Source organism: Oryza glaberrima, chromosome 8 (assembly GCF_000147395.1).
Source record: "Oryza glaberrima chromosome 8, OglaRS2, whole genome shotgun sequence".
Taxonomy (NCBI): Eukaryota; Viridiplantae; Streptophyta; class Magnoliopsida; order Poales; family Poaceae; genus Oryza; species Oryza glaberrima.
The window spans coordinates 20,932,855-20,947,314 of record NC_068333.1 but is presented as its reverse complement, the minus strand read 5'-3'; the positions used below and the strand labels follow the sequence as shown (position 1 = coordinate 20,947,314).

General features: G+C 44.9%; 2 protein-coding genes across 3 annotated transcripts; one reads left to right on the top strand and one right to left on the bottom strand.

Moving 5' to 3' along the window:
- Nucleotides 1-2,737: 2,737 nt before the first annotated feature.
- On the bottom strand, nucleotides 2,738-4,957 carry LOC127782335 (14-3-3-like protein GF14-A). The gene is made up of 4 exons (XM_052309496.1): nucleotides 4,323-4,957; nucleotides 4,094-4,216; nucleotides 3,159-3,275; nucleotides 2,738-3,061 (listed from the first exon to the last, which is right to left on the bottom strand). The coding sequence occupies exons 1-4, from the start codon at nucleotides 4,821-4,823 to the stop codon at nucleotides 3,008-3,010; spliced, it is 795 nt and encodes a 264-aa protein (XP_052165456.1). The 5' UTR covers nucleotides 4,824-4,957; the 3' UTR covers nucleotides 2,738-3,007.
- Nucleotides 4,958-8,256: 3,299 nt separating this feature from the next.
- LOC127781741 (mediator of RNA polymerase II transcription subunit 22a-like) lies at nucleotides 8,257-13,763 on the top strand. Of its 2 annotated transcripts, XR_008019059.1 has the most exons (5): nucleotides 8,257-8,839; nucleotides 8,931-8,996; nucleotides 10,451-10,685; nucleotides 11,580-12,204; nucleotides 13,431-13,763. XR_008019059.1 is itself a non-coding variant. In XM_052308752.1 (4 exons), the coding sequence occupies exons 1-3, from the start codon at nucleotides 8,693-8,695 to the stop codon at nucleotides 10,682-10,684; spliced, it is 447 nt and encodes a 148-aa protein (XP_052164712.1). In that variant the 5' UTR covers nucleotides 8,257-8,692; the 3' UTR covers nucleotide 10,685; nucleotides 13,431-13,763. The 2 variants fall into 2 exon arrangements, 1 of the variants encoding a protein (XP_052164712.1); XM_052308752.1 differs by lacking the exon at nucleotides 11,580-12,204.
- Nucleotides 13,764-14,460: the final 697 nt, after the last annotated feature.

Sequence of the window (14,460 nt, the reverse complement as noted above, 5' to 3'; positions counted from 1 at the left end):
TAACTAGACGAGAGGGGGCCTACTTTTTTACACAACTTGACCAAATTGCCCCTCCTCTCTCATTCTCATCCTCCTTCCTTATCTCTTCATCTCTCTCTCTCATTCTCTTTTACAAGGCGGCGGAGGCCTGCTCAACAGCGGCGGCACGTGTGACCTGCTCGGCGGCGGTGGCGGAGCCCGGAGCACGCGCTGCCCGCTTCTTCCCCGCCTCCTTTCTCGCGATGATGGCGTCTTTCGTCGACTTGACATCACAATTGAACAGCGGTTCTTGGCCGCGCCCAGCTCGGCCCGAAGCAGCTCATGCTCCTCGCCAAGCGGCATGGAGGAGGGATAGAGGGAAGATGCTCCTCGCCAAGCGGCATGGAGGAGGGATAGAGGGAAGAGATATAGGAGAGCTAACATGTGGGCTCAAGGGCATTTTTGATATTTTACGTGATTTCTCTCTCATCTTCAACCAAAAATTATTATTTTAATGAGTAAGATGTCCACTAATAAATATCTAACTTTTGAGAGTGTCTTCCCCAAAAGTCACTTCGCGTGGTATCCTACAGCTAAAACCAGTCACTTCGCGCGGTATACTACAGCTAAAACCGCGAAGTCATAGTGTACTGTAGCAACATTTCCCAAATCTTAAACACCTAAATCTTCTTTTTCTCACCTTTAACTCCTAGACTATGCCCCTTGTAGGAGTAGATTTTTTGTTTTTATCTAAGAGCATGTTCAAAGATAGAATCGGTATGATCTGCTATACTATACAAGATTATTTAGAAACTACATCCATACAATGATTAAGACAATAAAACTCTAAGCATTAACCCAATATATATGTTTTTATTACTGTTCTCTCATTTTCATCATATTCCTATGTAACTACTATGTAATTGAGTGTAACTGTAAGTTGGATATGTAAAAGCACGAATCTTGATGCAAGATCTTACGAATAAAAAAGTGAAAAATAGGAGCATAAAAATCTGGTGCAAGTTAAATAGCAAAATGGTTAAAAAAAACTCCTATGTACCCATTCCATAGGAAATTTAGCATAAGCTCACATCTCATATTTTATTTTTCTTCGCTACGTCCAATACACGTTCTCTCTCTACGATTTCCAGCAAAATTCTTGTGTTTTAAACTTTTAATTCATGTGAATCATCCAACGACATTATCTTTAACGTTCTTCTAGTTATTTTTTTCCTATTTCTGTATTTTGAAAATCCACATTCCAAATGATCACGCTTTCTCTAGGATTTTTCCTATTCCTATGTTTGTTTCCCAAATTACTAAACGGTGTTTTGCTTACAAATATTTCTATTAAAAAATTATTTGAAAAAACATATTAATCTATTTTCAAGTTTAAAATAATTAATACTCAATTAATCATGTACTAATAACACACCTCGTTTTATGTGTATTCTCATTTTTTTTTCTTTTTCCTCTCAAACACTTCATAAGAACCAATCTTTTTCTTTCCCCTCCTCTCAAACATTCCAAGAACAGACTCCTCTCAAACACTCCATGAGCATCCCTCCTTTCCCCGCCTTGTTCCTTACTGTAAGTTTGTAACGGTAATATTAACACAACTATGAGAATTGTTAGACTTTATAATTTTATTAGGATATAAAATTATTGATCGTAGTTTTTGTGAGTTACTTCCTCCGTCCAAAAATCAAGGCCTATTTTCCTTTTTTTTTTGGTTTTTTCAAAAACCTAAGAGCTATTTGTAGTCTCTATAGAGCTACGTGCTAAATTTGTTGGGTGCAACCTAAGAATACATGGGTTTTATCACATGGTGAATAAGTTAATTACTCACTGCTCTGAATAACAAAATAAATATAGGTCTTATATTTCTGGATGGAGTAGATCGTATCTTTGACATCTTGGCCCAACTAGGAATTGGCATGTGTGGCTCATGAGAGCTGTGTGCGCATGTTTAGCAAGTTTAGCAAAGTTGAAATCAACTTAGAAGGCCTCTTCCCTCCAACCATGTTACTCTCGAGTTAATCCTTTTATACGAAACGAGGACGAAAATGTAAGTGGAGTGGTATGTGTAAGTGGGCTCACCCGTCAGTTGGGTTAGGCTACATGTTTTTGGAGGGAGGGCTGTGACAAATGGTATCAGAGCCGATTCTCGCAGTTGTACGTATGGGTCGGTGTGCGAGCATATGGCGCATGTGGCATCTATGTTGAGGCACATGGTATGGCGTATGGCGCCGGCCCTAGACGACTCTCGGGTTAACTTTTTACATGAAGCGAGGATGAAAAAGTGTAAGTGCAGTGTTATGTGTAAGTGGACCGCCCGTCAGTTAGGCTTGTGACGGTATCTAAACCTAATAATGGAGTAGTGGTACTTCATTAGCCACAGTCCACGGTGCGCCAGAGCTATCAAATGATACAAGCATTTGATGATTCATCAGCAACGATCCATCCTATAGACGATACGATTGGTTCCCAACGGAAATAATTCTGATTCTCCACGATTCCCCTCCGAATATCTTTGGGTGGAAAAGCAAACAAGACAGCACAAAAGTTCAATGGCATAATTAATTTAATCAATTATCGAACATACTAATTCATTGCACATGGTCGCACGCCATGCGCCTGTTTGCAGCTGCATGGTTGCAATTATTTGGCCTCTAGCTGTTTGCATCTTTCCTCCCAGATCAAGCAGTGATTATTGTTGTGTAAATTACACAACAAGCTCAAACCAAAGCCTAATCATCAGTCCATCACAAATCATCAGTTAAATATCGAACAAGCATAGCCATTCAATCATAGTAAATAAGAGTTGACAATCCTTGTCCTAGTTAAAGGCTTGAGGCACTCTCCCACACACGAGCAGGATTCCAGCAGGAAAGTAACAAATAATACATGAGGATGGCGATAGCAATATAAGTAAACAAAGGGTAAGCAAAGACCCGACGATAAAAGGACACAAGAAAATGGTCCTTGTACAAGCATCATAACTACCCCCAGCGGTTAAGAGACAGACGACTGTCACTAGGATCTTTAGCTAGTGCTCATCCTCAGGCTTGGTTGCATCCCTCATTTCATCACCTCCATCGTCCTGTACATATAGAACAGTTAGCACCAGTGGCAATAGTATGGCAAGTATTGTGTTCATAAGTTTTTTGCATTTTCGACTAGCATATACACCGATCTACCTGCATATCAGAAGTCCACAAAGTGAGATTGTCGCGAAGAAGCTGCATGATCAGGGTGCTGTCCTTGTAGGATTCTTCCCCAAGGGTATCCAGTTCCGAAATAGCTTCATCGAAGGCCTACATAAACCAGAAAGTATGATCACATAGTGAATGAGTGAAATACAACATGAGCTGCCTATTATCAGTAATTTAGTTTTTCTGTTGTACCCAAAAAAGTTTCACAGAAATGTATGACCTTGGACAACTAGACTTCTGAAGGCAGGAATTCAAAGCAATAATACCACTAGAAGATACAATGTTGTACATCAATACATGCATATCATCAACAGCATGGGACTATGTCCCTTATAGAATTGACTCCAAAAGAACACTTGAGGAGCATAAGCTCATTGCAACAAACATATACAGCTACATAATTATTGGCATTCATGAGCAAACAAGTTTGTCAGGCCAGACAGATGAGCGGTATGGTACACTTCTTTTGTTAACTAAGCAACCCATGCCATGACTTAAGCCTGCACATAGCAAGCAGGCATATGGGCCACCACTCTGCAAGATAACAGCGGTCACATCTTGGATGCATGCGGCAATTTGAGCCGGCATGGATCACAGATTCTCACAGCTAATACAGGATGCCAACTTGCCAAGCAACCATGACCAGATATCCAAAGCAGCTAAAGCACTACGGAATGCAACTGTAACTGAAGAATTTCACACTCTCTGAACACTGTAGGCACAGTGAGGCATGAATCATACGGAAGCAAGCATTACAAGTCTACAAGATCTACCTTGGCATGAAAAAAACTCTAAATATTGGAGGACCAATTGGACAAAGAAACTAATAAATCAGCTGGAACCTTACCATTGGCAAGCAACAAATTGTAGATCTACACACTGTTCTTTGAACTGACTAACTCGGAAGGTAAGCAAATCACCTGCTTGGCGAGCGTGCACGCGCGGTCGGGCGAGTTGAGGATCTCGTAGTAGAACACGGAGAAGTTGAGCGCAAGGCCCAGTCTGATGGGGTGCGTCGGCGACAGCTCCTTCATGGCTATGTCCTAGAGAAAGGAAAATCCCCAAGATCCAAAATTATTTTTAGTCAAATTGGTCGGATAGGTCAGCAAGAAAAGATGGGAGATGTTCGTGGAGGAAGAGTAGGGGTACCTGCGCGGCCTGGTAGGCGGCGAGGGTGGCGTCGGCGGCGTCCTTGCGCTCGGCTCCGGTCTTGAACTCGGCGAGGTAGCGGTGGTAGTCGCCCTTCATCTTGAGGTAGAAGACCTTGGCGTCGACGGCGGCGGCGGCGGGGACGAGGCGCTCGTCGAGGAGGCGGAGTATCCCCGCGCAGATGTTGGAGAGCTCGGCCTCGACGCGGGCGCGGTAGGAGCGCGCGGCGGCGGCGTGGCCCGCGGCGCCGCGGCCTTCCTCCTTCTGCTCGATGGAGGACACGATGCGCCACGACGCCCTGCGCGCGCCGATGACGTTCTTGTACGCCACGGACAGCAGGTTCCTCTCCTCCACCGTGAGCTCCCCACCCCCGCCCGCCGCCGCCGCCGTCACCACCTTCTCCATGAACTCCACCATCTCCTCGTACCTCTCCGCCTGCTCCGCCAGCTTCGCCATGTACACCATCTCCTCCCTCGTCCCTCCTCCCGCCGCCGCCGCCATCGTCTCTCTCTCTCTCTTGCGGATTCGGGTGGAGTTGAGTTGAGCCTGTGAGTGAGTGGGGGCGACCAGAAGAGGGGACGAACCGAGGAAGGAGAAGAAGTGGGGAGGAGCGGCTGCGGTTTTAAAACGAGGTGTGGTGTCTGTGGTCACTTTTGCCTTTCTTTTTTATTATCGCTTTCTCTCTTTCTTTCTTTTTTGTCCCTTTATTAGTTTTTTTTTTTCCTTCTGTTCTGCGCCGTAGTAGTAGAGGTGTTGGAGATAAGAACGAGAACGAGGGAGGGGTGCGAGATTTGTTTCAGTTAAAAAAAAATGATATCCATGTGTTAGCTTCTGAATAGCTGGATTTTTTTTTTCTCCCTTTGGGAGGGGGGCGAGATTGGACGGATCTTTGTATATGTAGCACTGTAGAATAAGTTTATCTGAGGTCCCTTAACTTGTCAACGAATCTTATTTTCATCCTTCAATCGAAAAACCAGAGATAATAGGTCTCTCAACTATCAAAACTGGTACATATGAGGTCTCTCGGCAGTTTAGATGGTGGTTTTGGCTGACGTGGCGGCTACGTGACTGATTTGACTCGGTTTTCATCTGGTGTGGTATTGACATGGCGCTTATATGTCAATTTGATCCGGAAAAATAATAAAACATGTGGGACCCACATGCCAGTTTCATAGACAAAATAATTAAAAAATGGTGGGACCCATGTGAACCCCACATGTCATTCTCACCCAGTATCACTTTTCCTTGCCGAGTTATAGAGAAAGATTTTAAGTATGTCTCCTTGAACTGCTACATCATTTGTTCTGTGTCCGCCTTCTGCTCATATGACAGATCTTCAGCCTTGACAAGGACGATGTTATCTTTGTCAATTTCTGAAGTTGACATGGTGAATGAATGTTTTCATCCCACTGGACGTGCTAAAAGCGTGTTACTGGGAAAACACGACGACATGGGAGATCTGCTTAGCTCCAGTGCAAGTCAATGGCCTGCCTAGTGCGCTTGTAGGGCGTGCCAGTTAGTTTGATCCTGCAACTAGCAAGAAACATGGAAACATAGTTACGGTGTATTTGGTTGAGCTGTGGCTTTTGGAAAAACTGATGTGGGCTATGGAAAAGCAGTTGTGGAAAAAGCAGAAGGCCGTTTGGTTAGAGCAGTTGTGAAACTGTAGGTTGTAGACGAAATACCTGTTGTCGGTGATATAGGTCCGGGGTACCAAACTTAAAGGGAAGAAGCCCCCCCCCAACTTTCACGTGGCGCTCCTCCCACCCCCCGAGGGGGTCGGTCCTGTGGATGGGTGGCAGTCGCCCCTTCCGAGCCCGAGGGGTCGGGCTACCGGCGGTCACCACGTGGCCACCGAGCGTATGAGGTTAGGTGGACGCTCCCCGGCGTCCACCTAATCGCATTTAGTGCAAGCGGAGCGAGCGCACCACGCTGCATTAAATGTGGCGTGCTGCGTGCCTGACTAGCATGCGACCGGTATGTGACCGGTCGAATGACAGATGGGACGGCGGCAAGCCACACGCGTTCTACCCGAGTGTCAGGCGACGTGCGGCAGGTATGCCCCGTCCCATCACGATGATGAGAGGTTATGGGCCTCTCAACTGATCTGGAATCGGCTTGACCACTCTGGACATGCCCGAGATTGTGTTCCTGGTGCACGCGTGTCCCCAAATCCTTCTCCGTTAAATGCGTGTCGGCCTACGTCACCCGTGTCAACCGGCATGATTTGATGGGCCCCACACAGCAGCTGACGTGCAAATAGCTTCTGGGTTAAGGCACGAGACACACATTTAATGTAGAGAATATTTTTCCCTCTTCACTAGTTGTCACTCACAGCACGTATGGGAACCCCTTGGAGTATAAAAGGAGGTCCATGTCACGGTCCCCCACTCAAGGAGTTCATCCTCCGACACCTATAATGCCCCTAAAGGCCTGTGGGACTATTTATATGCAAATTACTCGTGAAAACCTATTCCGTTCAATATTGCATATTTAAATAGCTAATTTGGAAAGAGAAAATATATGTTTCCATGCATCAAAGTAATATGGCCAACATGAATAGAACAAAAGATAAATGGTTTATACAATGATGCCATATCTCAAAATAACTATTCTCCTCTTGCACTAACCAACCAAAGCATCAACTATCCTAGTACAAATATTGTTCACGGTATCAGCATTCTCAACATCTTCACTCTCATCGTATGCCATGTCACTTGTATCTTGTACTCCCTCCGTCCCAAAATATAAGGGAGTTTGGAGGGATGTGACACATCTTAGTACTACGAATCGGAACAGGCTCTTTGTTCAGATTCGTAATACTAGAAAATATCACATCCCTCCAAAATCCCTTATATTATGGGACGGAGGGAGTAGTAAGTAGTCCTCGTCAGCATCACATCTCTCAAACTCCTTATCACGTAAATTGCTATCACGGATGAAGTTATGCAAAGCAAGACAAGCCATGATGATATGATTCTGGGTAGTAGGTGAGAAACTTGGGATGTCCTTCAAAATATGCCACTTTTACTTAAAGACTCCAAAAGACCTTTCAATAACATTTTAAGGGAGGAATGCAAGAAATTGAACACCTCGTACTTTCCTTGAGGAGGTCCCGAACGATGCCGAAATTCCGGTATATGGTATGTGGTTCCTTTGTAAGGTGCAAGATACCCTATTCAATTTGGATAACCTGAGTCGACTAGATAATATTTTCATATAAAACGAAGTTAGTAATGCAAATAATAATACTAGGGTACAAATATCAAAATTAATGAAGGAACCATTTATACCTGCAGGAGGCACGGGAAATGAAGGAAAATTTGCCAATGCACGAGTGAAGATGCGCGAGCCGGGCCCCGACGAGCGGGGTGTCGGCGACCGGTCGAAGGGAGATGGGAAATGGTGCCGAGGGCCGCAGTCATAAGTGATTTTGAAAGTCAAAAGCCAACCAAAGAATCCAAAAGCCATAAGTGATTTTGCTCCAAAGCTGTTTTTTTTTGGCCCGCACGGTGCGCTCCTCTTCACGGATGCGCGAGATAGGAGAGGGAGAGGGAGAGGGAGAGGGAGAGGGGGAGGGAAGCGGTACTGGCTGGGGGTGGGGGAGAGATGGAGGGGTAGTTGGATAGCATTTGCGGGTAATTTTGGTTCAACTTTTGGGGTATTTCTGAATTTTGGCTGGAGTTGGCGTTGTGGTGCGACGGGAATGTCGCTCCACACCACTAGTACAATTTTGTGGATTGATCCGGCCTACTCTGCTCCATTTTTTTTTTTGGAGCTGGACTGTTTGGTTGACCTCCAGTGAGATCTGAGATGAATATGAGAGTGAGAGCTGCACCAAACAGGCTCTTAGTGCAGTAAAAATCCAAAAGCAACTTCTATCCCTATTTTTATTGGCTTTTGAGGGAAAAAATTATCCACCTCTGCCGTTATTATGAAAAAATGGGTTCGCTAATCCTTTCCCCGTCTCCTCTCGCGTGAAGCGCAGCAAGGGGCCGACGGGAGATCTAGGGTTTCGCCGCCGGCTCCCCTTCGGCCGGCCGGCCGCCGCCTGTCCGGCCCCGCTCGGCGCCGCCCCTGTTGGTCCCCGCCCGTCACTGCCCAGCGCCGCCCCACCCGACCCCGCCGCCACCCGACGCCGCCCCTGCTCGTCCCGCCCGACGACGCCGCCCCTGCTCCCGTTTCTCTCCGGCCATCTTCCCACAGGCCACACTGTCTCTCCCTCTCCCTCCGCCTGCAGCTGTCGCACGCCATTTTCCTCTCCCTCCGACCGTCGATAGCTACCGGGGCTGCGGGGCCCCGCAGGGGCCGGAGGCGGGGCCGTTCCTAGAGGCCCCACCTGCGCCGGCGCCGCCGCAGCAGCAGCAACGATGAGCAAGAGCGGCGGCGCGGCGGCGGGGCCGACGGCGGCGGCCGCGGCAGCCGCGGTGCAGAAGCAGAAGACGCTTCTCCAGAAGGCTGACGCCGACGTCTCCAGCCTCGTTGACAACTTCGCCGCCCTCATCAACATCGCGCGCGTACGCACCCCTCCCCCTCTTCGAACCCCCTTCTCCTTGGTGTCGTACTACCAAACCCTAACTCCTCCTCCTCCTGCTCCGCTCGTCTCAGGTCAACGACCCGCCGGTGCGCAACACGCAGGAGGCCTTCCAGATGGACATGCGCGGCTCCCGCATGGTACACACTTGCTCCATGATTTGTTTCTTCGCGGCGGTGTTTAAATCATGCCCTATAGCATTTGTCTAAATGAGCAAACTTAGAGCTACGATACCCCTAATTTTAAGCGTTGATATCACATTTGCTGTGCCGGCTGGATGGAGAACTGGAGATGTTCCTCCTACCTCAGTAGTGGAGACAATTGGTGTGTAAGAAGAAAACTGAGTAATTACTTGCTCAATTTGGTATTACCATTGTATTAGGAGTCAAATTAAGCCATGGCAGTGAATCCTTGGTGCCATATCCTTGATAGCTGTTTGTTAGGATTTAGGAGTTATAGTATTGATTTCTTGATTTCAGGTGCACCCTGATCCAGTTGGAACTTATAACTAGAAGGCAATCCTAGGCAAGAGTGAAACCTCAGCTGTTTGGTAGAGGCAAATTAATCTTGCTTTGCTAAGCAAAGTAGCCAATAACCGTCAACAAATCCTTGCCCACCATGGAGAGCCAATCCGGCTATCCCTTGATGAACAAATCCTTGCCCACCATGGAGAGCCAATCCGGCTATCCCTTGATGGCAAGCAATGAAGCCCAATGTCATGGATGCAAGCAGTCAAAGACATAAGACATGCTGGAACCACTTGGAGGGACATGCAGACAAGCAACGAGGTGCTTGAACCAAACAAGCAGACTAGATTCTATGAGCCAGCGATCACACGGGTATCCTCACAGGCATTTAAACAAACACCTTTTGTGCACTACAATGGCACTGGACTAACTTCAGAAGAGGAGCAAATATACTATTGTAATAACAACATAGACCTTCAGAAATCAAAACTCAAGATAGATATGCAACAGAATAATGCATCCAACACCAACAAAACAAGCCACAGTAGATCACACATCCGATGGTCCCAGCTGCTCCTCCAGCCCACACAAACACACCAAGAATAGATTAGGACAGATTCCTGATTGTGGCTGCTCTTTGATCTTTGGATCGCTCTTATACTATGTAAAAATTAATAGCATTCAAGCAAAGGTTGATTAGGGATTACAACAGAAAGAAGAAAGAGCTCCTTCCATCCTGTTTCTGGAGCATATCTCCCAGCCCAGCGTGTCCTCTGTTTTTATACATGTTTGTTTCAATTTAGTCCTACCTTTATAGTAATATTACATACAAGATCATGAATAACCAACAGTATATAATAGTGGATTGAGAAGAACCTACCTCAGACACGCAATGGCCTTACTTTGGTTATCATAGACAGTATGCTGATGGTAATGAATAATGAGTTTGAATCACATTTTGTTGCCTATGTATTTTCCGATCTACCTTTATATTAACATATTGCAATCATCCATTGTACAAAGTATGCTTTTGTAATATAATTGGAGGCTAGTTCTAGTAATCAGTATCATTTGGCAAACCCATTGAATGTGTAATTTCAGATGCGATATGCTATCATGCTTTTCAGGTACATTCAGCTGATTCTCTGTTGAAACTAGTGTCAGAGCTTAAGAGAACAGCTATCTTTTCTGGGCTTGCTTCTTTAACTGAAAATGTGGATAGGCGGATTGAAATCTTTAGTCAACAAGTTGAAGGAACAGAGAGAATGCTGGAGAGGATTGGGCAGGAAGCAGCAGGAAGCCTCAAAGAGTTGGAGGCACATTACTACTCATCTGTTGTGCGAACACCACCGGATGAATGAGGTAAATTCTACCTTTCTCTGAGTGAAAGATGTTTCCTTCTAATTGCTGGAGGTGCGTAGTTGCTTACAATACTAAGGTTTGGTGTCAATTCATGGTTAATTGCAATTTTCAGTCAAAGTCCTTTGCTGATGAAAAATTGTACATCAATTGATATGCAAAGCATAATGTTTAGTTGGGTCTAATGTTGGAATTCTTGCACGATGGACAAGTTGGTGGGTTTCCCATAGATTGTTTTGCTGCCTCCATAAAAAGATAACCAGTTAAATTTGTTGAATTTAAGCAACGTCTTTTGGCCGTTCTACATGCTATGCTTATATACTAGTAATTAGCAAGCACCTAGATTCACTGCAAAAGGATTGCCTGTTGATATTACGGAACAGCGCCGCTGTGTAGTACTCTAAATGATTTGTCTTTTTAAGCCTAAGTTATTTGGTTTGGCTTTTAGATGCGACCATATATGCTCCTTTTTATATTAAATTGACTAAATGGCCAATTCCTAACTAGTCAGAAATGACTAGTAAAGTCTACAAGAAACTCATTGACCGTCTACTATGGTATCAGGATTATCACTTCTGAATAGGCGTGGACTTTAAAGCAGTAGTGACAATGACTTGTTCGGTGTATTTTGTGTAAAATCACATTTAATTTAATCAAGAACTGATTTGATCTTTTTTCCCCAACTTTATTGTATTATTAGTTGTTGGGAAACTTGGGATGCCTTTCTGGTTTTCTACCTTTTTAGGCATTCTAGTTTCCACCTAAACGAAGCAGTTTGCTCTCGTATGGCTGTGTAATTTATCTCTACTAGAAGTGGTTGCGCGGCGCCACGCCGCGCACAGAAATCTAACAAAACTACCTTCAAAAAGATATTATTGTTTGAATTATTCTCTCTAGCACCCGTCTACGTGGCTTAAGAACAAAAAATGGTGCAAAATTTCAAGAAAATTAGTCCATTACTGCTACAAAACCAAAGGCAAGAATGGCCACAAGACAGCAAATCAAGAACCAATCTTTCTTCAGAAAGCAGCCGCAAGGAAGAGAAGAAGAAGGAGGCGGCTGTACGGTTGCTGCGAGGCCAGAGCTAATGCTGGCTCAGGCAACCATCCTCCTCACGAACAGAATTATGCAAAAACAGCAGATTTGTACCCATGACAATTAAGTACCGATTCTCGGGAACTCCATTAGGGCTTGTTCGGTTGGGCCATTCCCGGCTGGGATCGGGGCCCAATCCCCATGGAAAATCCCGGCGTGGAAAGGATACCGGCCCACGCAAGTATAGGCGTTCGGTTAAGCCCAGGCGAGATTTTATCCCGGCCCACCCCGGTGTTTTCCCCTCGTCATCGGCCGGGAAATATTCAGCTTCTTTGGTGGCGAGGAAAAAATCCTCTTGACGCGGCGACACAACGAGAGGGGGCGCTGCGGCGGGGACGGCTGCACGGCGCGGTGCGACTCCGACGTGACGGCGACGGCACGCTCTCTCCTCCGGCAGTTGACTCCTCCGGTGGCCACCTTCTTCCCGGTGAGTTCCTTCCCTTCCCATTAGCCTCCTCTTCCAGTGTTAGGGTTTCTTGCGCTCATGGCCTCGTGCTACTGCGGCGGTGCACGACGGTGGCAGGCATGGCGGGGGACGCCGCAGCATCACACCCCCTCACCATGGCACCGTTGAAGCTCTAAGCGCTACGGTAAGGAGAAGCAGGAGGACATGGATCTGTTCTTTGTTCCTCACAAGGTTTCTTGATTTATTCTTCTTTCTCCCTTGATTTGTTCTGAGTAATATTCCTAACTTAGTCTGAAGCTCTGATCATGTCCTTCCTGGATCTGATCCTCTGTTTGTAGTGCCGTAGTGAGAATATGTTGATTCTCCTGGTAGTTGAGTAGTTGAAAGACCACGTTTTCTGATTCTCAATGTGAGTTGTTTTAAATTTGTACATAAAGGTTATGAAAATGGTTTATTCTTAAAATTAGTTGGCAGGTAATAGTAATGCCACAAAAACATGCAGTGCGTAATAATATTGAGGCATCAGAAGTGAATGCTGTTCATTTTTCAGAAATAGTACTAGACAAATGTTGTTCATCAGAAGTGATTCCAACAAGTTGTCTGCCCATAATACAAGTAGATCAACGAGCCATTCCACATGCCATATTTTCTGAACAAAGTACAAAGTTCAAATTGAAGTAGTAAGAAAAATGAGTCATGTGCAGCTTTAGTTCAGGCCTGTAAAAAGCTCTTGGCAGTCGGCAGAATACAACTTACTTAAATCTGAACTATTTTGGTACATGGTTCAAATGGTCTAAAAATAATTTCCTAGGTTGGTCCATTTTTAGTAGATCTTTTGTAGAACCATCTAATGAAGAAATTCTGGATGTAAAACATGATTTTTGCAGCTATTGCTTGCTTAATCTGCAGACTACTGATTTTTGCTTCTACTATAGCTACTATTGAATTCAGTTTTTTGCTTGCTCAATCTTATATGTGTCCTAATTTCATTTTGATATCTGAAGCACTGCTAGTATTAGTCTCATATGCATGTCCATGTTTCTAGCACTGCTAGCTATTAGGCAAAGCACACAATACAGCTTACAAACAATCACTTGTCAAACTGAAAACTTGGTAAAAATGTTGCCAAGGATCAATAGTTGGCTGGTTCCAGGAAATTTGAGACAATTGCTCACTGCACAAAAGCATTGCCTAGATTATTGCATTTTACAACTGAAAACTGAAGGAAACTTCTTTCTTCTCTACAGGCTTTGGGAGGAAGTCTGAGAGGATGGTGGTTCAGATACAGAGTGAATGAGCAGACATGTACAAGATGATGGCTTTTTGCAGGAGCAACAAATGTTGATCTCTGAACCATTGTATATTGCTGATGTAACCATTTGGTCTAGGAGTCCTGGTGTGGCAGCTCACATTTATTTTTATAGCTCAAGTGAATCATGACATAGTTTCATCTTTTTCTTTTTTTATTGTCAAATTTCACTACTATGACTGTATTTAGTTGTCTCTGTATTGTCAAGTGACCTCAAGCTTTGTTTGCAATATTTTTGTTTTAATGATTAATCAATGTGGTTTTCGCGTAATTGATGAGGTTACTGCAATATTTTTTTACTGAAGTGTAATTTCATTCATGTTGCACTTTTCACTTATACAAAAATATCGGTTTGCAATATTTTTTTGCTATTCTAAACTACCAACCTGAAAACAATTTTGCTATTCTAAACTCAATGGACAGCGTGCAACGTTGAAGCAGGAAAGCACCAATCCTTCTATTGTTGCCGTTGTCTATTGCTGCCTTGACGCGGGATTTAAGCAGGCGCACCAAGTCAAAACCGAACAAACGTTTTGAAGACAGGGATTAGGAAAATCAAGGGAATTCATCCCACAGAGATTAAGTGACATGGGAAAGATCCACTTAATTCCTCCCTGGATAGGTTCCCCTTGGGGGTTTAATTCCAAGGAACCGAACATAGCCTTAATATATACATGTACTTCCCACAGGCTAGCATGGGCTCTAGGCTGAATCTAAAGTGTAGCTTAACCTAATCAATATACCACGGCAAGGGTGGACGTGATGGAGTATGGATGGACCGGGTGATGTGAACTAGGATTCCCGATTTTCCGAAAGGTTATGAGAAAAAGTCGATTTAGGCGGAGTCGCGACACAAATCGATCGGGCTTCTGAACGAACATGCTCTTGAACCCCGCAATCGCAGCACCATGTCTCCTCTGATTATCACACGTGTCGAAATGCGGATGACCTCGCCGAGAAGGCTAATC

Coding starts and splice junctions, on each gene's coding strand:
- LOC127781741 (XM_052308752.1), top strand. CDS start 8,693: ATGAGCAAGAGCGGCGGCGCGGCGGCGGGGCCGACGGCGGCGGCCGCG. Junction 8,840..8,930: donor CCCTCATCAACATCGCGCGC/GTACGCACCCCT, acceptor CGCTCGTCTCAG/GTCAACGACCCGCCGGTGCG. Junction 8,997..10,450: donor ACATGCGCGGCTCCCGCATG/GTACACACTTGC, acceptor CATGCTTTTCAG/GTACATTCAGCTGATTCTCT.
- LOC127782335 (XM_052309496.1), bottom strand. CDS start 4,823: ATGGCGGCGGCGGCGGGAGGAGGGACGAGGGAGGAGATGGTGTACATG. Junction 3,276..4,093: donor CGTGCACGCTCGCCAAGCAG/GTGATTTGCTTA, acceptor TGGTTTATGTAG/GCCTTCGATGAAGCTATTTC. Junction 3,062..3,158: donor TGTGGACTTCTGATATGCAG/GTAGATCGGTGT, acceptor CTATATGTACAG/GACGATGGAGGTGATGAAAT.